Consider the following 23,349-nt stretch of genomic DNA (forward strand, 5'->3'; position numbering starts at 1 on the left):
GAAAGCTTTCCGCTGCAGATACAAACCCTTTCCGTCTTCCTTAACCAATCGAATAGTAAGACCCGCCCCCTTGCACTTCAGCTGCGCTCCTATTGGATGGGAAACAATAAGGAACTATTTTCAAAAGCAGTCTGCAGCTGTGGATATGGGTGGATTCAGGGTAACGTTATGTTGCTAATAATTAGTTAATTCGGTGTTTAATTACCTTGAATCATTAAGCGATGTGTAATTCGTGTTCAGGGCCTCGGTTGTGTCTTTCATCGGCGGAGGAAGAGAAATGTCAGCAGCCGATACTGGGCCATGAAGAGCAAGAAGCCACTTGTGGCTTCTGCCACACCAACGGCCCCTGTGTGAGTAACTGCACAACTTCTAGCTATATCTGGAAATACACTGCCTTTTTATACACAAGTTGATTAGAACATTGCAGACAAAATAATAATTTCTACATATGCATAACTGATATTTACATATTCCACAAGACAAAAAATAGCCTTATTTTACTTACTGAAATAAGTATATTAATATTATATGTAATAATCTGTTGTGCAGTATTGAAAAAAAACTACTACATTTTAAGGCAAAAATAAATAAAAAAATGCACAACTTCTCAGATTTTTACAAAGGGGTTTTGCTGTAAGCCTATGAAATGAATGTAAACAGGAGCCAACTTTATATATATATATATATATATATATATAATTAGGGCTGCACTATATTGAAGAAAAATGTGATAAATTAAATAATACGAAATTCGATATGTAATACGATAATGCTTAAAGTGTGTTAAATAAACTTAAATTATCTTTAAAATATAATTTAAAATTATATAACCTACATGCGTGTTTTACATTCTTTTTGTGACAAGAAAACATCCCAACAACTTCTGAAAGCGAACATCAGTGTTTTTTTTATTAAAGCTACAAAAGTTATTTAGCCAAGAGCAATGAGTGATTTTTTTATTTTCCTTTGTCTTTTGTTCATGATCCCAGTTGCAAGCCGTTGCGATATGCATATAGCGATATATACATTTGCTATATTTTACTATATTGTGCAGCCCTGATATATATATATATATATATATATATATATATATATATATATATATATATATATATATATATATATATATATATACTTACTTTACTTTACTTTACTGTATGGTAATACTTCCACCCAGTCCAGACAACAAAACAAAGGTGGACAATGATATTGAGGAGACAAGTGTTCAAGCCACTAAACAACTGTCTTCAAGAGTTGTCTTCATGAGTATTAGAGCTTTATTTTCTGGAGTTGGAAGTCTCTTGCAAAAATGCAGAAAGACAATCAATCAAGTAAGATTTTATATATTTTTTCCTCTTTTTTCATTTATTAAAGTTCAAGAGAGCGAGAGCTTCCTGACTTGCTGATTATTATTATTTTCATTTTTTTTTAGACCTGTTGTGGATTCCTGAACGTCTTCCTCTTCTGGAGAGGCTATGCAGAAAGAGTGGAATCCCTTCACCAAAAGGTGGAGGTGTTGCAAATGGAAATGGCACTGTTACATTCCACTTTGAAGGTTAGAACATTTCAGCTGTACTGATCAAAAGGATTTTTTTTCTTCAGTGAATCCAGTGCTTGTAATGTGCATTAAAAAAATATTTATTCTTAGCTCTCTCGAGAAGCCAAGAGTGCAGGCAGTCCGTGTGGTGATCAGCAGTCTACGCCTCTGCCTCTCTCCCTTGCTGCTCCTCCTCCACCACCTCCACCTCCACCACCTCTTCCTCCTCAAATTCTAGTGACACTTGCTGCTCCGAAAGGGTCCTTAATTCCCAAAAAAACTGCACAAACTAGCTCACTAAAGGTAATGGTTTATTACTGCTTTGCCATATTTAATTTAATTCACTTTGTAGAGGAAACAAGCCACGGAGGTTGCCACTATTTTCAATTTCATCCCTCCCCACTAATAGGAGACTCAAAGTGTTGCTGTGACTCTTCGAGATCTTCAAGCAGTACGACTAAAAAAAGTGACTGTCGGCCAAAAAACTCAGGTTCGTGAACGGTTGTGTCCTCAATTTTCCATAGTGTCCTGCATTTAGTATATATATATCTGACGGTATATTCTTTTGAAGATGTCTCCAGAGAGAAGATCACCACTGGTCACACTTGCAGACTTGCAGAAAGTCCGTTTACGGCGCTCTAATTCTGACCTCCCCTTGAAGTTTAAGTCAAAGCTTGGCAGGTGATTTTCTGCATAAATAAATGTTTATTTTGCTGTAAATCAATGCATTCGTTTTTTCCTTCATCATTTCTGTTGTTCTCTGTAGGACACCAACCAAAAATCCCATGAGTCTTCGGGTACCACTTCGAAAAGTCAACTTGATCAGGCAAGATCACCTTTACTTTTTAACCCTGGTTTCACAGACGAGGCTTAAGACTAGTCCCGGACTAAGGCCTTGTCCACACTAATACATTTTCATTTGAAAACGCATCTTTTTCTCTCCGTTTTGGCCTTCCATCCACACTGAGACTGTGTTTTTATGAATGAAAACGAAGCTTTTTGAAAACGCTCTCCAAAGTGGATAAATTTGTGTTGCGTAAGTGTCGCTCATCGTCAATCACACCACTAGCCTTGCGCCGTTTTCTCACGGCCCTCCGCCTCGTCCTGCTCGCCACAATTTGAAAACTTTACACACTCTTCATATCACAGTCCTACAAAGATGACAGAAAATGTACTCCCATTTGCTGTCCTGTGGCAATACATGAGGGTGGTTGTGTTTTAGACCAAACATATAATGGTGAGTGAGTGTGACCTGGACGATCACTGAATGGTGAGATATTTAGCCTAATAAAATTATCCTGTCAGAAGAATTGCGTAAACTTTATTATTTATTTTGTCCGTCTGTATCATCTAAGTGAGGTTCTACGCATGTACAGTAAGGTGTATTTGGTGTTTTCAGACGTTTTCATAAAGTTTCTCATCCACACTGAAACGCCTGAAAACGCTAGTGTGGACGGAGAGTGTTTTTAAACGGAAATGCCGTTTTCAAATGTATCCGGATTAATGTAGACGTAGCCTAAAATGCATGTTTGAGCTGTTTTAACTGAAAGCAATTTTTCTAAGGAAAGTTTATAAAAGCTACTTTAAATGTCCTAATTAAACTAAAACCTAATCCTGGCTTAATCTAAACTCTGTCTGTGAAACCAGGCCATATTGTTTGAATTAGAGCAAAGAAATGCCTAAAACTGAAGACAATCACATCTAGCTTAATGCTTGTCATATGGTATATTCTCAGGAGTCCTGGTGGAACACCGATGTATAACAAAGAGAATGATGTGATGGATTTAAGCCTGGATCCAAAGATGACCAAAGGGTTAGGAAACAAGCACCTGGTATGTAATGGCTATATCATGAAATGAATCATAGTATTGGTGTTTAATTTTTAGAATTTAATTTTACTATTATTCTTTTAAGGTTACCCTCTGAGTCTCTTGATAAAATGTAACCAGAAGATAATTTTATTTAACTATATAAACAATTAATTAATAACCTGAAAAATCGTATTTTATTCTGTGTATAACTTTACAGCGTGCTTTAACAAAAGGACTTTCACCAATCAAGCCTTTCTAAAGAAAGAAATGGACGATTTTATTGTTATTGCACATTGTGTTCTGCATGGCCTTTTTGGTAACTGTCTTGTTGTGTTTTTCTTTTGTGTGTGTGTGTGTGTGTGCTTTTTTACATGTTTACTGTAACTGCTAATAGCTTCTACGAGTTCTCATACTGTCATGGTACTATAATTACTTGTAGTGAAAGGACAGTATTTTATGTTACTCGTTACCATGTTTATACTTGTTGTATGTGAAATGCTCCTTGATCCTTTTATATCAGAACACCCTTTTTAAGAAATACTCGCAAGCATAAAGAACAGCAAATACACACTGTATGAAAATTTGATGTACATCAATATGAGCACGTTTTTAGATATTATTCATTATATAATTAGTAGAACTAAGTAATTAAATATGCAGCTCAATGTCACTGTTACTGAATATCTGTGGAATGTGTGAACTGACTCAGCTGTAAAATATAGTACTACATACTGTTGAAATTTGTACAGAGGTGAGAAGTCAGTTAGTGATCCATAAATTCAAAATGCCATTGATATCTTGCATGTGTGGTAAACTTGAAGCACAACTCTGGAGGTTTTATTTCTTTGTTTTACTGTTTGTTTACAGGTGTCTTTGAGTGTTATACCAAAGTGATGTTTCCATGTCTTAATGTTTTATTTTAAGGGTCTTTTGCAATATTTTTCTGAAGCCATTTTTATTTTGTATGTAAAAAATATTGCAATGAATACAAAACGTTTAATAAATACTGGACATACACCAATTGTGGGTTTTTGATTTACAAGCAAGTGCATTTAGATAAAGGGTTATGAAATATAGTGTTTTAGTATTATTTTATACTATTATATCATTTACTAATGCTGAATTGGCTTTTATATTTTATAAAGCATTTATTTTCATTTTAGTTTAGGTTTTAGTAGTTTTGTTATGTACTTGTCTTTTTTTGTTTTATATTGTATATTGTGTGTGTATATATATATATCTTTCTTTCATATTTCTATTCAGCATTTAGTTTGATTTCAGTTTGTCATTTTAGAATTTAAACTTATTTCTGTAAGTTTTTATTTCATTACCGCAAATGATTTAATATTTTTAGGTTTAGCTAACAATAACACTATATGTAAAATTATAATACATAAACATGATAAAATACTATTTACGATCTGGTTTTGTTTTGTTTGGTGCTTTTTGTACGGACATTAACGTGCAGGTTCATGTATCCACCCGGACTCTATTTTTTGCGCTCAGTTCAACACAAACCCAGCCCACTTGTTTCTGTCCGAAGAAAAATGGCGGTGCCCATGAATATTGGAGCGCTGTTACAGTCAGAAATAATAGAAGACACCAGCGACAAAGATGAAGGCGTTTGCGTATTGGGCATATTTGGGAAAAGCGCAATGCAACCCGGATCAGTCAAAGATTCTCTCATAAACACTTTAGCAGATAAACACATTTTCTCTCTCTTTGGGAGCGACGACACTGACAGTCCGGGCGGAGGAACATCGATACAGGCGTATTATAATCAGGAGAACCGCGTGCTGTATCTCGTATTAACATCTGTTTTAGACAACCGCCAGCTTATTCGCGCGTGCGAGTCGCTGACGGCGGGTTTGGGTCATGCAGAAGCGCACGAGTTTTGGAAAACGGCAGAGAAGGATCACTGTTTACAGCTTCTGTATCTCTTCTCGCTATGCCATGTTCTTCTGCTGGTTCATCCCACATGTTCGTTCGACGTCACCTACGATAAGATGTTTCGCGCTTTGGACGCGCTACGTCAAAAAGCGCTTCCTCTGCTACGCGCTGCGATTAAAGATTCGCCCATATCAAAGGAATGGAAGTTAAACTGCCGGCCGTGCCCTCCACGTCTGCTATTCGTGTTCCAGATGAACGGAGCTCTCAGAGTGAGCTTTTCTGGCATGGGTGGGAATGGGACTGATGGGTCTGGAGGAGAAAAACCCAAAAAACACTCCCCTAGAAGGCGGCTACAGCATGCTCTGGAAGATCAGATATACAGGATATTCAGGAAAAGTCGTGTACTGACCAACCAGAGTAGTAATTGTCTCTTTACAGTTCCTGCCAACCAGGCTTTTGTATATGTAGTGCCAGGACCAGACGAGGACCCTATCAGCTCTCTCCTGGGGCACCTGCGGTCCAACTGTGTCCTGCGAGAGAACGAAGGTGGTCCGCCGGTGCCCGGGCAAAGGAGGTACCAACAGATGAGACACTCTAACAGACAGCCCTCTTTCAATGTGGAAAGCAGTCTTTCCTCAGGAGGGCAGTTAGTGGACTGCACTTTAAAAGAGTTCCTGTTTCAGCATGTTGAACTCGTATTGACCAAGAAAGGTTTTGATGACAGTGTAGGTCGCAATCCGCAGCCATCACACTTTGAGCTGCCCACTTATTCCAAATGGGTGCATGTTGCGAACAGACTTTATCAGGCCATGATAGAGAGCAGTGAGGATGACGCAGCCGAGATCTCCCTCAAGGTGCAGGGTCAGCTGAAAGTGCTGGAGGGGTTCCTTGACGCAGATGCAAAGTTTTCGGAAAACAGGTGTCAGAAAGCATTGCCCCTGGCTCACAGTGCGTACCAGTCAAACCTTCCTCATAATTATACCACCACAGTGCACAAGAATCAACTGGCACATGCACTGCGAGTGTACAGCCAGCATGCAAGGGGAGTCGCCTTTCAAAGATACGCCTTACAGCTCCATGAGGATTGCTACAAGTTCTGGAGTAACGGGCATCAGCTCTGTGAGGAGCGCAGCCTTACGGATCAGCACTGTGTACACAAATTTCATCTGCTGCCAAAGCCAGGTGAAGATGCACATATAATAGATAACAGTTGCATTTGGAAGATGAAGAAACTTATCCAAAAGCGGCTTAAATTGCATTCGAGCTATATCTTTTTGTTGATGTGTTCCATGGGAATCAAATCCATTACCTTGGTGTTGCTGTTTGCACCATGCTCTTTCTGATTTAGATTATTCTTACTTTACTTCACAAATCTGCATTATATTTACCTTGGTTAAAAATCAATAAATAAACTTGAAACAAATGTTGACAACTTGAATCCCAACACATGTTGATCCTCAACGAATGTTAATACTCATGTCATACTGTTAGTTTGACAATATTGATATTAAAGTTATATTAAAAGTGTTCTGAATTGAACATTGTTTCTGTGGCTAGAGCATGACGTTAGCATTGCCAAGGTGATGGGTTTGATTCCCAAGGAATGCAAGAACCGATGTATATCTGCAATGAAATATAAGTCGCTTTGGATAAAAGTGTCTGCTAAATGCATGAATGGAACAATCTGTGGAATGCTGTCAATTACCACAGAAAATAATTTTGACTCTTAGCACTGTTTGTAAAAACTAACAGAAAACGCTTTGACTGACAGAAATCCAATGTCAAATGGAAGTCTTTGGAGCAATATGGGATGTGACACTTCGTAGATTTTCATTGTGCAAATCAAGTGCATAACTCAATATGTTATGTTACTACCATTTGTAGTAACATCTGTTGTCATGCAAATGAACGGCCAGAACACATTAAAAGTTTTCAGTTAAAACAGTGTTGTGTTAGCGGCCCCAAAGTTCATGACTAATGATCTTTGTAATGGAAGTGAATCAATCAAAACTAACTTTAGCTGGACAATAACTTTATTCTAGAGCTGCTGTAAAGCCAAAACAATGTTACTTTAATTTCCTATTATCACTGTAAAGCTGCTTTAAAATAATTTGTATTGTTAAAAGCGCTATATAAATGGTGACTTGACTACTTTCAGGTTACTAAACTGTTTTCTGTGTTAATCAACAGCATATCATGGAATATACATCTCTATTTTGTTCACGTTGCAGGAGAGAAGCCAGAAATGGACCACAACCCACTTATTCTATACCACAATAGTAGGGGTCGATCTACAAGTTCCTGTAACTGTGGTAAGAAGCAGTCTCCAAGAGAAGATCCATTTGACATCCAGGCTGCCAACTACGACTTCTATCAAGTCAGTAACTACAAGTTTTTTCTACCATAAAATATTCATTACATATGCTTTAAATCTTTCTGTCATTTGTTTTCAGATGCTTGAGGAGAAATGTTGTGGAAAGTTGGAGAGAATAAATTTCCCCGTGTTCCAAGCCAGCACACCCGACCCTGCTCCTGTCAGTGAAGAGGTGCCCAGACCTGTAGAAGTCCCTCCATCGGGCGAAGCTGATCGTCTAAAGGAGAAAGAGACCAGCACTCACACACCTGGTGATAGCACAGGTCTAAGTCTCGCTCTTAGCTTGGGCCAGTCAATGGACAGCCTTGGAACATATGGTGATGGAGCAGAAGGACAAGAGAAGAGGCCAAGCTTGGTGGACAGACAGCCCTCAACTGTGGAGTATCTTCCTGGCATGCTTCATTCTGGATGCCCAAAAGGACTGTTGCCCAAGTTCTCCAGTTGGTCTCTTGTTAAAATCGGTCCAGCTAAGGCCTACAACAGTCTCACCGGTTTAGAGCAACCTGGATTCCTCCCAGGCTCCGCTTTCCTCTTGCCCTGGGACGTTGTCATTCGAAGCCGATCAGAGGAAGATGTTGGATCGCTTGAGCCTCTAGACGGAGGCCCAGCCTCCTGGCCAGCACCAAATAAAGCATCCGCTGGAAAGCGAGGCAGTGCTGGAGGAATTGGACGAGGGCGCAGACGGGATGATGTAGCTCGTGCTTTCGTTGGTTTCGAGTATGAGGACAGCAGAGGGCGCCGCTTCCTTAGTTCTGGCCCTGATAAAGTTGTCAAAGTGCTTGGGCAAGGTGGACCAAAGGAACCTGCAACCAGATGCTTAAATTCTGACATGCCTTTATACATTCCCTCTCCAGCTCAAGGCCGAGGGATCAAGCCACACTACGCTCAGCTGGCTCGTCTTTTTGTCGTCATTCCTGATGCTCCTCTTGAAATTGTCCTAAACCCACAGGTACAATATGTTAATAAGTGCATAGCCAATTAATTAAATCTCAAATTATTAATGAATACCACCCATATTATCCACATTTTCTCCATTAAAGTATATTATTCTGTTCTTCTCTTCTCTCCTAGGTTCAGCCAGGTACCCCTCCCTGTCCTATCTTCCATCCGGAGCAACCTGAGGTGGTGCTGCCACCTGATGGACTCTGGGTGCTACGCTTCCCTTATGCCTACGTGACAGACCGTGGACCATGCTACCCTCCGAAGGAGAACCAGCCGCTGGCAAACTTCAGGGTGCTGAGAGGTGTTCTGCGTGCCAACACTACTAGTTCAACTCCACAGTAACAAAAAACATAGATTCTGCACTTAAAAGCACCATTGAGACATCCATAGGCTGAGGACACAGAAGATTTTCTCTTGATATTAAGCATTTTGTTTTCACCATGCTTCTTTGCATTTTCTTGTAGTTCTTTTTTTTTAAACACAATTGTACTAACAATCGTGGCTGTAAATACAAGCAATCAAATTAAGGAATGTTGTGTTTACAGTAAATAAAAAAATGCAGTGAGAAAAAAATTGAAGGTGAACAATGTCATTACAAAACTACAATACGATTTTTTAAAACTGAAATAACTAAAGTTTTAAATGTGTATGCAAAAAATGTGTCCACTCTGGATTTTCTGCAATTTTTGCTTTTTCTGCAACTTTTTGAGGTTTATGCTATAAATATTTTTTTTCCTGAGTAAAATAATATTTCATAAAAAGCTCAAACACTTGTTCCTAATTAAGGATATTGCAATATGTATCTATTTTGGTGCAAAATCGTCAATTTTATATAAATTAGAGCGTAAAAACACGACACAGAGCGGCGCTATTTACTTATGATCTGCCAACTGACTTGGTACATATTCACGGGAGAATAATATACAGACTGAAAATTGTAATATCTTAAAAATACTTTATATTCTGAGTTTAAAGTTTATCATGACTTACTTCGCTTTTAGTTATTTATTATCATGCTTGCCACTGACACATCACAAAGATAAGGAATGTTTTGGTTTTTCGCCCGTGTATTCTCTGCGCTCGTTCATTGGTCCGTCCACTTTTTAGGTTGGCCAATCAGAGTATTGTTGCTAGGCCGCTTTGTGTAATTTATTGGCTGGCCTGGCTGTCAATCAAACTGGGAGCTTGTAATGCGAGGCCCGATGCGCAACGGTGCTGTATTTACAGAGTTCTGCTATTGAGGTGCGTGGCTGATGAAGATACCTGCAAACTTTGTGTTGTGAAGAATGATCACCTGTTTTGCATGAAGGTGCCGTTTTAAAGAGGGAGAGAGTTCGACCTGCGAGTCTTTTCCATTCAAAGGTAATATCTGTACAATCATAACGCTTTAGTGGCTCCTGTATAGGAAGTGAGACTTTTAAAAATTGAATTTGCGTTATTTTTTATCGTGCAGTATGACAGCTCACTACAATTTAACCTTATAAATTCTGTGAACTTATTGATTCGGTTTGGAGTGAAACTTGTAGTGACAATAATAACTTCTGGATTTAAGACATAATAAATAAAGTACATCAATGCATCATTGCATAGTTAAAATGTCAATAATTATAGCTAACGTCTGTGTTGCAAAAGTGTGCATTGTATCTAGACTATTACATAATTAGTATGGCTGTAATGCCACACTTCCAACAAAAGTATCAGGAAAAATAACTGTTTATGGATGTGACGTTCACCATGAACACGGCTTGCATTTTATGAGGATATTATTTTATGAATTTAACAATGCTTATTTAAAATAAGTAAATTTATATTTTACTTTTTATTCTAAATTCACATTTTAATTTGCAAATATATTCGGTTTGCATATAAGAAAGCATGAAAATGATCTGCTACACATTGCATATTAAAATATTTAATTACAATAACATTGCAAGCAGCTCCACAAAATCATTGCATATTAAGTTAATGTTAATCAATGTTATTGTGTACTTAAATACATGATGTTACCTACTATTTTTATACATAAACAATTGTTCTTTGATGGCTAGATCACTTAAATTAAATTGTGGCTATTTAATATTTTGCATGGATATTGTGTACTGTTAGTAAGTGACACTCAGGCTTGTTTTTCATTTTAAAGCTGGCTTTTCTGAATTGGTTTAGCTTTGGGTGTTTTCAAGGAAGTGATTGCCAGAGGTGCTGAGCTGGTGCTGCCATCTGCACCGTCAGACTGGCGGCATCTACTATGGCCTACATAGATGCTGGCTCACTGACACCCACATCACATACACACTCGTCTGACCTGGATCCATCCCTCCGTCTCTCCATCTGACCCTCTCAGTTTCCAACACTGTTCCTTTCAGTGTTGATGCTAGCATTGCACATTCATGGGTATTCGTGTAGGCTCGTGCTGTTAGCATATTATCATGAGCTTGAGAGGTTTGCATAGGTGCCGTTATACTTGGGGATGGATTTGCATTACCATTCTTTAGAAAGCCGGCATTTTATTAAATATAAATTGTATTAATTTAGAGATCATTTGTATTTTCTCTGTATTTGGCTCTCAAATGCAGCTTGCATATTAAAAATGTACCCTTTGAAACATTTATTTTACGTTAGGTCTCTCTTTATTTGTGTTTGCATAATTAAGTGTGCATTTACTAAGCAGTACGGATTAAATCATTTTGAAGAGCCGCTTGTATTTGTGTATTTTTGTAATTACTTTAACAGGGAAACTGTAAAATAAAGTGTTAATCCATCAGATGTATAAACGACAATTTAGTCAGAGCTAAATATTACAGCAAATGTGTGTACGCAGCAGGGGCTTTTAAATTTGTGCTGACAGATTTCAAAGGACAGCAAAAAAAGGTGCTATTATGGGAGCAGCCTGCTGTGTATTATGTGAAAGATTGGGTGGAGGGGGGGGGGGGGGGGATTCGCCACCTGTCCAGGGGTCCTTGTTGTCTGTTTAGATGTCCTCTTACTGCCTGAAATGCACAAGAATTTTTATGATGTTCTAGTTTAAACAAGCAATTAAACAAAGCCATTTATTAACAGAAGATTTTTGTGCTGATATACCTGCTGCACCATGTGTTATTGTTACATAACAGACATTTTTATTAAAAATGGATTTGTCTGATTTGTGTTAGTGTGTTAGTATTTGTGTTAGTTTGGGATGGAGATGATATTGATTTAATAATATGCAATTGAAAACAGCCCAGGTTATTGGGGGGTCAGTTAATTTTTTTGTATGCGGAAAGAAAAGAAACAAAAAAACACCATTATCTCTCAAGGATTATCTATTTTTGATAGTTTGTTTGGGATCTAACCACCATACACTCGTAAAAATAAAGGTTCTTTATTGGAATTGGTGGTTCCATGAAGAACATTAAACATCCATGAAACCTTTCCATTGCACAAAAGGTTCTTTATAGCATGAAAGGTTTCTGTAGATTATTAAAATGTTCATCTTTTAAGAACTGTTCACTGAAAGGTTTATTGGGGAACCCAAAATGGTCTTTTATTGCATCGCTATAAAAAACCCCCCTATTGGAACCTTCATTTTTAAGAGTGTATCTCTATGGCAGATGCATTTCCCCTCATATTCAAGCAATAACTGAGTCTTGGATGTGTAACAGCAGTCTATATTAAATGTGTTTGTCGAGTGTGTAGTTAGAAGAAGAAGAAAGATCAGCCATGTTTTAACACTTATGAATGAGATTTGTTCATTATATATGTGTTTGGTTGCTCTGCTCCAGACTCATTTGGAATGGTAAACAGAGAAAGTAGACAAGAGACCGAGTGGGCACCATTTCTGTGATTATGACCTCAGTAATTATATCTGTGGCAGGCGTTTATCTTCATCTCATCTGTCGAGATCCGAATGAATTCCAGCCCCTGCATCTCCCATAAATTTACCTCTTAATCGTTTTACCTCCAATTAGCCTTATAACCGCACCACATCCATCCTTTGTGGATCCTATGTAATCGTGTTAGAAGTCGCATGAGGAAATGATGTCGAAAATGACGCTGCTGTATCATTTGGTCAAATTATACAGAGTTCCTAATGGCAGAGCAAACACAGTGTTGCTTAATTATGCCGAAGAGAGTCAAATTTCAAGTCTCAAGCTGCTGTCTAGAATACTCTCTGGCTGTACTTTTATAAGGCCTGTTTGATCGCGTCTGTGCCAAAGCAAATATAATCACAGAATTGCAAATAGCTTCCCAGGAAACCTTATTTGCAGCCCTTTTTTTGTTGAGTTGTCTAATTTAATTTGCAACAGAGTCATTGAGTTCATGTGGTGTTTAAAAAAAGAATTTATTCCTTGAGTGAGCTTAGACACTTGGCTTCACTTTACAATAAGGTCTCATTTTAGAGCGTTAGTTAACCTCAACTAAGATCACTCATTAGTTCATGTTAGCTATGTAGTCAATGCTAACAAGTGAAACCTTATTGTTAAGTGTTTTCATTTGCATTGACATTGTAAAAGACATTTAAACATTTGTCCTTTTCTAAATATATGACCTCAGCAGGGTTTTTGCTGACTTTGCTGAGTCACAACAGCCAACAAATGCTTTTGTTTATGTGATAATTACGTCGGTTTGCTGAGATGTGGTTGGAATTCGAATATCTGATGATGTCACTCACAAGGCCCTTTTTCGATCTCGCGAATAGCTGTCCGCGCTTCTGGTTAATTACATGAGATGCCTGCGGATTCTTTTAGTAATTAGTTCTGCCTTAAATCTCGTCCTAAGCTGCTGCCTCAACAGGCGAAACGCTGCCAACGTGCCACAACGGAGGGCACAAAATAAGTCAAGATTTCAAACTCATTCATTGGATTTAGGAAATCACATCACATTTGTGTACCCTGAAGAGTTATTATTTTAACCAAAAATGACAATTATGTCATCATTATCTCCCCCTCATGTCATTCCAAACCTGTAAGACTGAAAAGGAGATGTTTAGAACGATGTTCACGCTGTTCTTTTCCATACACTGAAAGATATCAAGCTCCAAAAAGGACAACAAAGCACCATAAAAGTAGTTCATAACCAATGACTTATAAAGTATTTGAGAGTGACGATGTAGAGACAATTTGAATAAAAGTGAAATTTTGTTTCATCATATGGCTTGGAATATAATGCATCAACTACTCCTTTTTACCTCCCAGGCAACATTTCATCTTAATCAGAGCTTGACAATAACACCTTTTGAATGTTATACAATATATATATATATATATATATATATATATATAATATACATTTTTTTAATTGTAGTCTTTTAAAAATGTATCTGAAATAATAAACTTAGTGCAATGTAGTGGTGAAAAATATAGATTTTTCGATACATATCAATACTGAAATATCGGAAACGCTTCCAATACTCAGTTTCCACAGAATAGATGCACGATACTAGCTGGTCGTTCTCTCTCTCACTCGTTTCATTTGCTCCGGATGAATATTGTTGGTCTACAGGGCTTGAATTTCAGCGTGGAATTGTGCATTTTGCGCATCATTTTACTCATTCCCACATCCAAAATGTGCGCACATAAAGCCGCCTCTCAGTACTAAATTCAGTTTTTTATCGCTGCTTATTGCTCTTAAACAGTCAAATACACACAAAATAATGTCAAAATGCCGAGCATTCTCATAAACGCAGTCAATTATGTTTTAAATGAACGTAAACAGTTGAGAAAGCAAACACGTGTTTCAGTTTAATGGATCCGTGCGTCAGGTTTTAAAGTGACAGCAGCCCAATATACCTACCGCCAAATTATGAGATAATGTGAAAATATGCAAAGTATATGGCCGATTTTCCCCATGGTATCGATGTCATAATTGTGGCCAGTGAAAATGCAGAGTGGCTAGTAACTTTGGAAAACCAATAGCCACAGTGGTTGGTGACCAAAAAAGTTTATGTCAAGCCCTGCTTATAATATATGGATTTGTCATATTTAAACTAAGCACATTTTATTAGGGAATAATCGGTTGAACAGAGCTGAGCATTGAAATCTGGCTGTGTCTGTGCGTTTGAGTCCACGTCATTGGCAGATCTCCAGCTCTCTGCATTAAAAAGCCGCCTCTGATACAGCTCAGCCTCTTCTAACCCGAGGGCAGGATGAACACACACTCACAGTTAGCTGTCAGACAACAGCTCACAGATACTCTGATTCATGCGTATTTGCACCGCGTTCATGTGAATGACGTCTGCTGCGTTCACTGTCTGTGTTTCTTGCTGACGTACACATTTAGTTGTGGACATCAATCTGCATCATTTATGACACTTAAAATGTGTGAATACACCGCAGAAAGTTATTTCATATTTATTCATTATTTATTTACAGCATTTTCTTAAAGGGACTACTATGCTTTTGTAACATTTGTAACATGATCAAAATGTTTTTTTCATGACTATTTTCCTTCCTCTTACAAATAGCTGTTTTTGTGATTGCATCTTAAATAAGTGAGATGTTATGCTTTGATATGTAAATGTGCATGTTCATGTTAATATCCTTATGGTATTAATGACATAATTATGATGATTTCTGAACTTACACTACTGGTCAAAAGTTTGGAATAAGTTTTGGAATAAGTAAGATAAGAAGTCTCTGCTCACCAAGGCTGCATTTATTTGATTAGAAATACAGTAAAACAGAAATTGTGAAATATTATTACAATTAAAAATAATTTTTCTATTTTCATGTATTTTAAAATGTAAATTATTCTTGAAATGGCATAGCTATATTTTTTCAGCATCATTACTCCAGTCTTCAGTGTCACATGATCCTTCAGAAATCAATATAATATAATAATTTGGTGCTCAATTATTATCATTAATTATTAATCATGGTTATATTATTAACAATGTTGAAAACAGTGCTGCTTAATTTTTTTTTGTGTGGAAATCATGATACATTGTTTCAGGATTCTTTGATGAATAGAAAATTTGAAAGAAGAGCATTTACTTAAAATATATATATTTTGCAACATTATGAATTTATTTACTGTCATTTTGATCATTTAAATATCTTTGCTAAATTAAATATTTTCTTTTTTTATTTAAATCTTACTTACCCCTAACTTTTTAACTTTCCACAAAACTATTAAGCAGCACAACTGTTTTCAACATTGAAAAACATTTTTTATTCTTGAGCACCAAATCAACATTAAAATGATTTGGGAAGGATCATGTGACACTGAACACTGAAGTAATGGCTACTGAAATTTAAGCTTTGCCATCACAGGAATAAAAATATACGATTTTAGTTTGTAATAATATTCACAAGTGTGTGTGTTCCTCACAGGTGTGCTCTCCTCTCTCCTGAAGCTTCACCACGGCCCTCACCTGTGTGCTCCACTGTTTCTCCAGTGAGTCGTCCTGGACGGCCCGGCCCTTCCTGCTCCGCCCCCGTGCCGTCTCCCCCGCCACGGTCACCATGACACGCTCCAAAACCTTTCAGGCCTACCTCCCCAACTGCCATCGCACCTACAGCTGCATTCACTGCCGAGCGCACCTGGCCAATCACGATGAGCTCATCTCAAAGGTAGTCAGCAATGTCCCTTTTAGCATGTTTCTTAATCAAACCTGTACGTCACCTCAGATCAGGACAGTTACAATTAATTCAGTGCTTCAATTTTAGACATCCTGCTTGACTTCCTGTTATTGGGATGTTTAAATTAGTTGCACATGATCAAAGACAATGTTTAACATATAACATGGAATAACAAAAGTCATTAAAAATGCAAAAGCTCATTTGTATATTTTCAATGCCGTGTACTAATCCCTGACCATTTATTTTGCATTAAAGTAGCCTACATATATACATTTATCTGTATGTATTTGTGTAATGCGAGCTTAAAAACAGTGTATAATAATCTTTATATATTTTAATACATCAAAGGTCAGTAAGACTTTTAAGAAGAAATTAATGATTTTATTCAGCAAGGATACATTAAATTGATCAAAAGTAATGGTAAAGACATTGTTTCAAAATATTTCATCTCAAATAAATGATTTTCTTTTGAATTTTCTATTCATCAAAGAAACCAGAAAAAATGTATCACAGTTTCCACAAAAATATTAAGCAGCACTACTGCATCGATAATAATAAGAAATGTTTTTTGAGTACCAAATCATCATATTAGAATGATTTCTGAAGGATCATGTGACACTGAAGACTGGAGTAAAGATGCTGAAAATTAAACTTTCCATCCCAGAAATAAATTACATTTAAAAAAATATAAAAATAGAAAATTGATTTTCAATTGTAAAAATATTTCACCAATATTACTATTTTATTGTATTTTTGATCAAAAAAATGTAGCCTTGGTGAGCATTTTGTTATTTCAAAAGCTTTTTAAAAATATTATTAACCACAAACTTTTGAGCGGTAGTGTAAATATTTTTAGTAACACTGTACAATAAGGTTTTATTTGTTAACATTAGTTAGCTACATTGTTAAAAATTCATTGCAGCACATGTGCACAGACACCGATGGCACACTTTGAAAACACCATATGGGGCCTGTTTGTGAGGTGTGTGTCATTATGTATGTGGGTGGAGAAATATGTGTCAAGGATTATTAATAGCACCTGTAATTCATAATGTAAGCATTGTGTGTGCGAGTTTGCCTTTTGTCCTCGCATGGAGTGTGTGTGCACAGAATGTGGGTCGATAAGGCACTCGGCTGCCTGACGTACATGTCACACAATCAGGGATAAATTGAAGCAGGTCATCGTTTGGGCTTTTGTGTGCCGTAAGAGTAAGAGTAATCATGTCTCTGTAGTATACGCCGATGAATACCTGCATATAGGCCTACCCATAATGCAGCACTACACTCTGTGCCCAGGGTTTTGGCTGTCTGATAGACCGTGTGTGTGTGTTTACAGATTGTACAGATTAGAAAAGATTGTTTTTGCTACATTCATTAGTTGTTCACATACTGAGTTTGCAAAATAAACCCAGTGGTATCCGGTCTGACAAGTCTTACTTGTGTTTCAAGGGAAGTGAGAGCGCTATAGGCGGTTCTGAGGGTGGAGTTGAGGGTGAAATGATAATTAGATTTCAATTAGTTCGAATCCCTCTATACTAAATACAGGTCAGAATGGAACGGCATAATAAATGTAGTAGCTTTAAGTAGGTTAATAGAGTTTGTACCTTAGGAGGTTAATGTTTTGCTTTAACCATAAGATTGTGTTACAGAAAACGTAATACAACATTTGGATAGCTTTCATTTTTGGAACACAATTGATTAAATATACAATTGAAAATGCCATGTAATCAATATATCTGAATACAGATTTAAATGTAATTTATTAATGTGTTAATTTGGCAGCTCTTAAATACAAAACTAAGGTAATTTACTCCAAACTAACACCGAAAACACTGAAAATATCATTTCAATCCAACAGCCAAACAGATTCAATGTTTCATGCAAGAGGTCATAACAGAATAACAATGCGAATCATTAAAAAAACAGGCAGTTTACACAAAAATATTAAGCAGTGCAACTGTTTTCAACATTGATGATAATAAGAAATGTTTCTTAAAGCACTAAATCTGCATATTAGAATGATTTCTGAAGGATCATGTGACACTGAAGACTGGAGTAATGATGCTGAAAATACAGCTTTGCCATCACAGGAAAATATACTACATTTTAAAATACTGTATGTACAATTTTAGATTGTAATAATATTTCACAATATGTTAACATTTTACTATATTTTTAATAAAAATAAATGCAGCCTTGGTGAGCATAAGAGACTTACAGACTCCAAACCTTTGAATGTTAGTTTTCATTTAATAATATAATATTAATGTAATATTTTCCTTACACTTTAAATATACTTATTAAAAATGTTTTAAGACATATTTGAGGTTAAAAACTATTTAAATACTTTTTAAACAGTTTAAACTCTAAAACTGAAAACACTGAAAACGTGTTTGAACATGTTTTTAACAAGGAACCATCATGTAAATCTGTTGAATCATTGAATCTGAATGAATCATTTAATTCATTTTGATGTACTGGATCGGCCAGTTTACACTGATTTACAGAAAATGAGTCCAACATACTCTAAAAGAGTTTATGAATATCGTCATGTGTTTAATGTATTATGTTTCAAGTGTTAACCTATTGTGCCATGGTTTCAGTCAGGAAGGTTATTTAGGCTTAAGATAGATAAAGAAAGCCTTCATTGCTATTCTGTTCAGTATAGCACAGCCAAAATGAACCACCCTAATGATCTTTTGATCCATGCCCATATGGCCAAACCCAAAACACCCATAATTATGACCCTGGCCCTGCTTTACATCATACCTGGGAAATCCTATCCTTGTGAATGAAGGGAATTTGATTTTTTCAAAAGATTACCTGATTGGGCAGTCACAGTACAAATAAATTATGTTAAATTACTCTGACGTCATTTTGTAACGCATATGCCAGCTAGTTCAATAATCTTTCTGTCTGTTTTATTTTCTTTGCAGTCTTTTCAAGGGAGTCAAGGCAGGGCCTACCTCTTCAACTCAGTGTAAGTCTTTTCGTTTGTCCTAACCATGCAATACAGAGTGGTAAAGCATCAAGCAAAATATCATTTCAGAATGTTCATGATTTTTGATGTAATCTTGACATCCTCTTGTCATGGATCAGGGTGAATGTGGGCTGTGGCCCAGCGGAGGAGAGGGTACTGCTGACCGGTCTCCATGCGGTGGCCGACATCTACTGTGAGAACTGTAAAACCACTCTGGGCTGGAAATACGTGAGTTCTGGATCACACTCATGATCGTCCAACACCGGACATGCACGCTTACAAGTTAAGATATCTCATCTTGTGTCGTTGTCACGTGTGGACTCATGCTAGAGGCTCGGACACAACTCATCGAGAGAGAGATACTTTAAGTGGCTTTTCCACAACCTCATGACCTGCTTTCCACGTCACTAATTTACTCCTGAAAACCTTTGAGCACGTTGTGCTTTCCCAGACAAAACAGTATTATTTTAATATATTGGCTTTGAATTTTCTTGTCTTGTCAGCCTAGCAGATGGCCAAACTGTGAAAAACATTTTGTCTTAAAAAAAAAAAAACATTTCACAGAGGTTCTCTATTTAATGTCAGGTTTAGGTTTTAACTAATTTTCAAAGGTTTTGGGTCAGTAAAACATTCAATAATATAGAAATTGATATTTTATATTCAGTGACAGTGACATTAAAGAAGTTTGTATTACAGCACAGCTGTTTTCAACTTTTGTAATAATGTACACTTGTACACTTCATAATATAATATTTATATAATATTTTCCTTACCCTTTAAGTACACTTTCATGTTTACATTTTTTTTTTCCTTTCTGCCAAGTGCCTGGGGTGTAGAGTAGTACATAGTAAAGCACTATATAAATGCTTTATTCATTCATTCATATTCTGCCTATTCAGCCTTTTAATGAGTATTTGAACACATATATTAAAATGAAAATATTAAAATTAATCTTTGTTCAAGACATTGCTATTTTCAAATGAATTAATTAACATGATTGACATTTCAATTTAAAGAATAAGCATATCGGAAGAGATTTAGAAGATGGCACTTGTTTTACAGCACATATATAGTGAAACATACATTCTAATACTGCTATTTAAAGGTGTTATATTTGATTGACATATCCAGAAAAGCTCCCCAGCAGCTGTCCATTATTTTTGGATCAACAGATCTCGACTTGATGATGACCACACGCTCGTTCTCTTGACCGTTTCTGTTTTTCTCACTCCCTCCCTCTTCATCTTTCCATTAGGAGCATGCCTTCGAAAGTAGTCAGAAGTACAAGGAGGGCAAATTCATCATCGAGCTGGCCCACATGATCAAGGACAACGGGTGGGACTGAAGACCCCGAGATCCCCCTCCTCGTGGCCCATAACGCTGGAAAGAGACACGCAGCATATGAATAATTAGTTTCATTATCTGGCTGTAACTTCCTCCCTGGAAATCTATCTACCTGACACACACCTCTAAACCTTGAGGGTGCAGGGTTCATAGCAGCAGCAGCGCTACCCCCATCCCGTGTGTATATATACGAGTTTGACTGGACGAATGTGTGCCATCTAAACAGCAAGTGTTTATATTATGTGAGTATTTTCCTACTCTATTCAAGGGAGTGCAAATTGAGGCACAAATCGACATTTGCTTTCCTATGGGTTGGCCAAGGTCACAGTTTTTCCCCACGCTCAGGTTTAACTAATGGCTGGATCCATGGTAAAAGAAGGGTGAAAGACGAACCCATTTAGCACGGCACCTTTTAACTAATTCGTGTCTTAAACGAGGCAAAAACATACTAAAACTTTCCCTTACGTGTCTTTATTTCTTCCAGTTTTGTCTTTATCATTTGCATGTTGTTTATTTATACGTATATTTATTGATTTTGACGTGGTTTTAGAGACGTTGCGCGTATGGTAAACCGTAGCAACCAGAGTGGTGTTTGCCTTCGTATAGCGGAAGTAGCAATGTTTGATAGAGGTTTGTACGTACACTTCCTCTCCAGATTGTCATCTGTCTCCTTTTGAATGTGGTTATGGAGTAAATGAGGCATTCGTATGCCATTTATAGGGCACAGGTCGCGTACATTAGCTAGAGCCAAGTCTTTAGCCCCAGCTGCAGCTGAGAAAAGCAGCTCTGAAAGGGAACTGAGGCCGGCGTTCTTACAGCCCGTGATGTCTCATTAGTTCCCGGTTCCCGCCATAAAACCACAAATCATGTGGTAAACCAGACTTTCTCACCACGTGTTTTGCGGAAGAACGAGATTGACGGCTTGTAAATGTGGCCGTCGAACGAGGTAATCCAGCAGGGGCTCGTTTAAAAAAAAAGCCTTGGCGCAACCAAAGACTCTTACATCAACTATACGCTGACCAAACTGAGTTTGATTTCCTGTTTTAGTCACATCGTTGTGTGTCATTTAGTTCAGTTGTATTGTCTTGTGCAGAACAAGTCGATTTTCAATGATTTAGGTGTTGTGGAAGTTAACGTATAATGTCTTATTTTATTGAGTGTGTATTTATGATCAGTCATCATGTATTGTTTTAGCACTCAATCTTACATCTGTGTATCTGTCGTTCTGTGGGACCGCTCCACCAATTCCAACTTTTTTATATATATAATTTCAGATACTTTTTTTTTCAAGGAGAAAATTATGTGTGAGATAAATTTGGAATCAGTGTTTTAATCTGATATCAATAAAGCTCTCATTTTACGAATGTCCTTTTGCCATTGGTCTTCATTAAAGAGTGTATTAATTTACCACTCAGAAGAAGTCTCTTATTTTCACCAAGGCTGCATTTATTTGATCAAAAATACAGTATTGGGAAATATTGTTACAATTTAAAATAACCTTTCTATTTTAATACATTTTGAAATGTAATTTATTCCTGTGATGGAAAAGCTGTATTTTCAGCATCATTTCCCCAGTCTTCATTGTCACATGATTCTTCAGAAATCATTCTAATCTGTTGATTCATTTCCTATTATTATCATTGTGCTGCTTAATATTTTTGTGGAAACCGTAAAACATTTTGTTTCAAGGATCTTCAATGAATAGAAGGTACAAAAGAACAGGATTTATTTGAAATAGAAATCTTTTGTATCACTATAAAAGTCTTTACTGTCACTTTTGATCAATTTAATGCAACCTTGCTGAATAACAGTATTAAATTATTTTAAAAAATCAAACTTTTGAACAGTGGTGTGCATTTCAATAAAAAACACTGCTATCTTTCATTCTTATTTTTAAACCTCTTTCTTATGTAAATCATTCTGCAAATATTTAGGATATGAATTTTGAGAGCAGAGTTCAAATGTTCCCGAAGGCCTGTATATGCTGAACCTTGTACACTTTCTCTGCTGTGTGTGTGTGTGTGTGTGTGTGTGTGTGTGTGTGTGTGTGTGTGTGTGTGTGTGTGTGTGTGTGTGTGTGTGTGTGTGTGTGTGTGTCCGTGTGTGTGTCCGTGTGTGTGTCCGTGTGTGTGTCCGTGTGTGTGTCCGTGTGTGTGTCCGTGTGTGTGTCCGTGTGTGTGTGTGTGTTGGGGGTGGCAGAGCCAGGAAACATTGTTTACAGCAGCAGATGGTGGGCAGGCTCTCATAGCCATGATACTAGGAGCAGCCATGTGAGTGACAAATATTGTTTTCCCCCCCCAGGCAACACTAAAACCATGAATCCATTGCTTTGTTCAGGCTCCTGATGGAAATAAACACCCTGTAACATCTATTACAGCACTTACCAGCTTCACATTAATGATAGAGACTGCTTTCTATTAAAGAAGATGGATATCTACAAAGCATCTTTATGCAAAGTTTTTTTTCGAAACATTCAGTCTAATTCTTCCAACATTAAATGACAAGAACATAGTATTGTCATGAATATACATATATAACTCTCAACTGATGTTAGATAATTCATTAAACAATCCATTTGTTATAGGGTGAATCTCATTAAATTTGTAAAGAAGATGTTCCAGGTCACAATTTGCACGAAAATCGATTAAATCGTGTGTGTGTGTGTGTGTGTGTGTGTGTGTGTGTGTGTGTGTGTGTGTGTGTGTGTGTGTGTGTGTGTGTGTGTGTGTGTGTGTGTGTGTGTGTGTGTGTGTGTGTGTGTGTATTTGACTTGTAATATATAATGTATATAACTTATATGTACTTATTCTGATTCCAAGTACTGTTTTGCATTCAGACATTTTATATTTTTTTGTGTAATATTTTTGTAAATATTTAAGAACAAACTGCAGTATTTGAGGCAGTAAAACAAATAC

At 37.0% G+C, this 23,349-nt stretch overlaps 3 protein-coding genes across 3 annotated transcripts; all 3 read left to right on the forward strand.

Annotated features, from left to right (window-relative positions):
- The first annotated feature begins 113 nt into the window (after positions 1-113).
- prr11 (proline rich 11) lies at positions 114-4,365 on the forward strand. The gene is made up of 10 exons (XM_077242296.1): positions 114-160; positions 241-350; positions 1,178-1,331; positions 1,433-1,555; positions 1,649-1,840; positions 1,947-2,027; positions 2,109-2,218; positions 2,304-2,363; positions 3,273-3,369; positions 3,566-4,365. Exons 1-10 carry the CDS (start codon positions 146-148, stop codon positions 3,605-3,607), a joined length of 984 nt encoding a protein of 327 aa, XP_077098411.1. The 5' UTR covers positions 114-145; the 3' UTR covers positions 3,608-4,365.
- Positions 4,366-4,843: 478 nt separating this feature from the next.
- smg8 (SMG8 nonsense mediated mRNA decay factor) lies at positions 4,844-9,127 on the forward strand. Its single transcript, XM_077242222.1, has 4 exons — positions 4,844-6,420; positions 7,470-7,615; positions 7,692-8,561; positions 8,684-9,127. The coding sequence occupies exons 1-4, from the start codon at positions 4,896-4,898 to the stop codon at positions 8,894-8,896; spliced, it is 2,754 nt and encodes a 917-aa protein (XP_077098337.1). The 5' UTR covers positions 4,844-4,895; the 3' UTR covers positions 8,897-9,127.
- A 614-nt stretch (positions 9,128-9,741) lies between these two features.
- ypel2a (yippee-like 2a) lies at positions 9,742-21,798 on the forward strand. The gene is made up of 5 exons (XM_077242223.1): positions 9,742-9,916; positions 15,862-16,101; positions 19,047-19,090; positions 19,210-19,318; positions 20,346-21,798. The coding sequence occupies exons 2-5, from the start codon at positions 15,994-15,996 to the stop codon at positions 20,433-20,435; spliced, it is 351 nt and encodes a 116-aa protein (XP_077098338.1). The 5' UTR covers positions 9,742-9,916; positions 15,862-15,993; the 3' UTR covers positions 20,436-21,798.
- Positions 21,799-23,349: the final 1,551 nt, after the last annotated feature.

Source organism: Siphateles boraxobius, unplaced genomic scaffold (assembly GCF_051911475.1).
Source record: "Siphateles boraxobius isolate OS27281-9 unplaced genomic scaffold, OSU_SipBor_1 25, whole genome shotgun sequence".
Taxonomy (NCBI): Eukaryota; Metazoa; Chordata; class Actinopteri; order Cypriniformes; family Leuciscidae; genus Siphateles; species Siphateles boraxobius.

Excerpts from the sequence above, each read along its gene's own strand:
- prr11 (XM_077242296.1), top strand. Across the intron at positions 1,556-1,648 it reads TGTTACATTCCACTTTGAAG|CTCTCTCGAGAAGCCAAGAG; the intron begins GTTAGAACATTT and ends ATTTATTCTTAG. Across the intron at positions 1,841-1,946 it reads CACAAACTAGCTCACTAAAG|GAGACTCAAAGTGTTGCTGT; the intron begins GTAATGGTTTAT and ends CCCCACTAATAG.
- smg8 (XM_077242222.1), top strand. The coding sequence starts at position 4,896 with ATGGCGGTGCCCATGAATATTGGAGCGCTGTTACAGTCAGAAATAATA. Across the intron at positions 7,616-7,691 it reads CCAACTACGACTTCTATCAA|ATGCTTGAGGAGAAATGTTG; the intron begins GTCAGTAACTAC and ends ATTTGTTTTCAG. Across the intron at positions 8,562-8,683 it reads AAATTGTCCTAAACCCACAG|GTTCAGCCAGGTACCCCTCC; the intron begins GTACAATATGTT and ends CTTCTCTCCTAG.
- ypel2a (XM_077242223.1), top strand. The coding sequence starts at position 15,994 with ATGACACGCTCCAAAACCTTTCAGGCCTACCTCCCCAACTGCCATCGC. Across the intron at positions 16,102-19,046 it reads ACGATGAGCTCATCTCAAAG|TCTTTTCAAGGGAGTCAAGG; the intron begins GTAGTCAGCAAT and ends TTTTCTTTGCAG. Across the intron at positions 19,091-19,209 it reads GCCTACCTCTTCAACTCAGT|GGTGAATGTGGGCTGTGGCC; the intron begins GTAAGTCTTTTC and ends GTCATGGATCAG.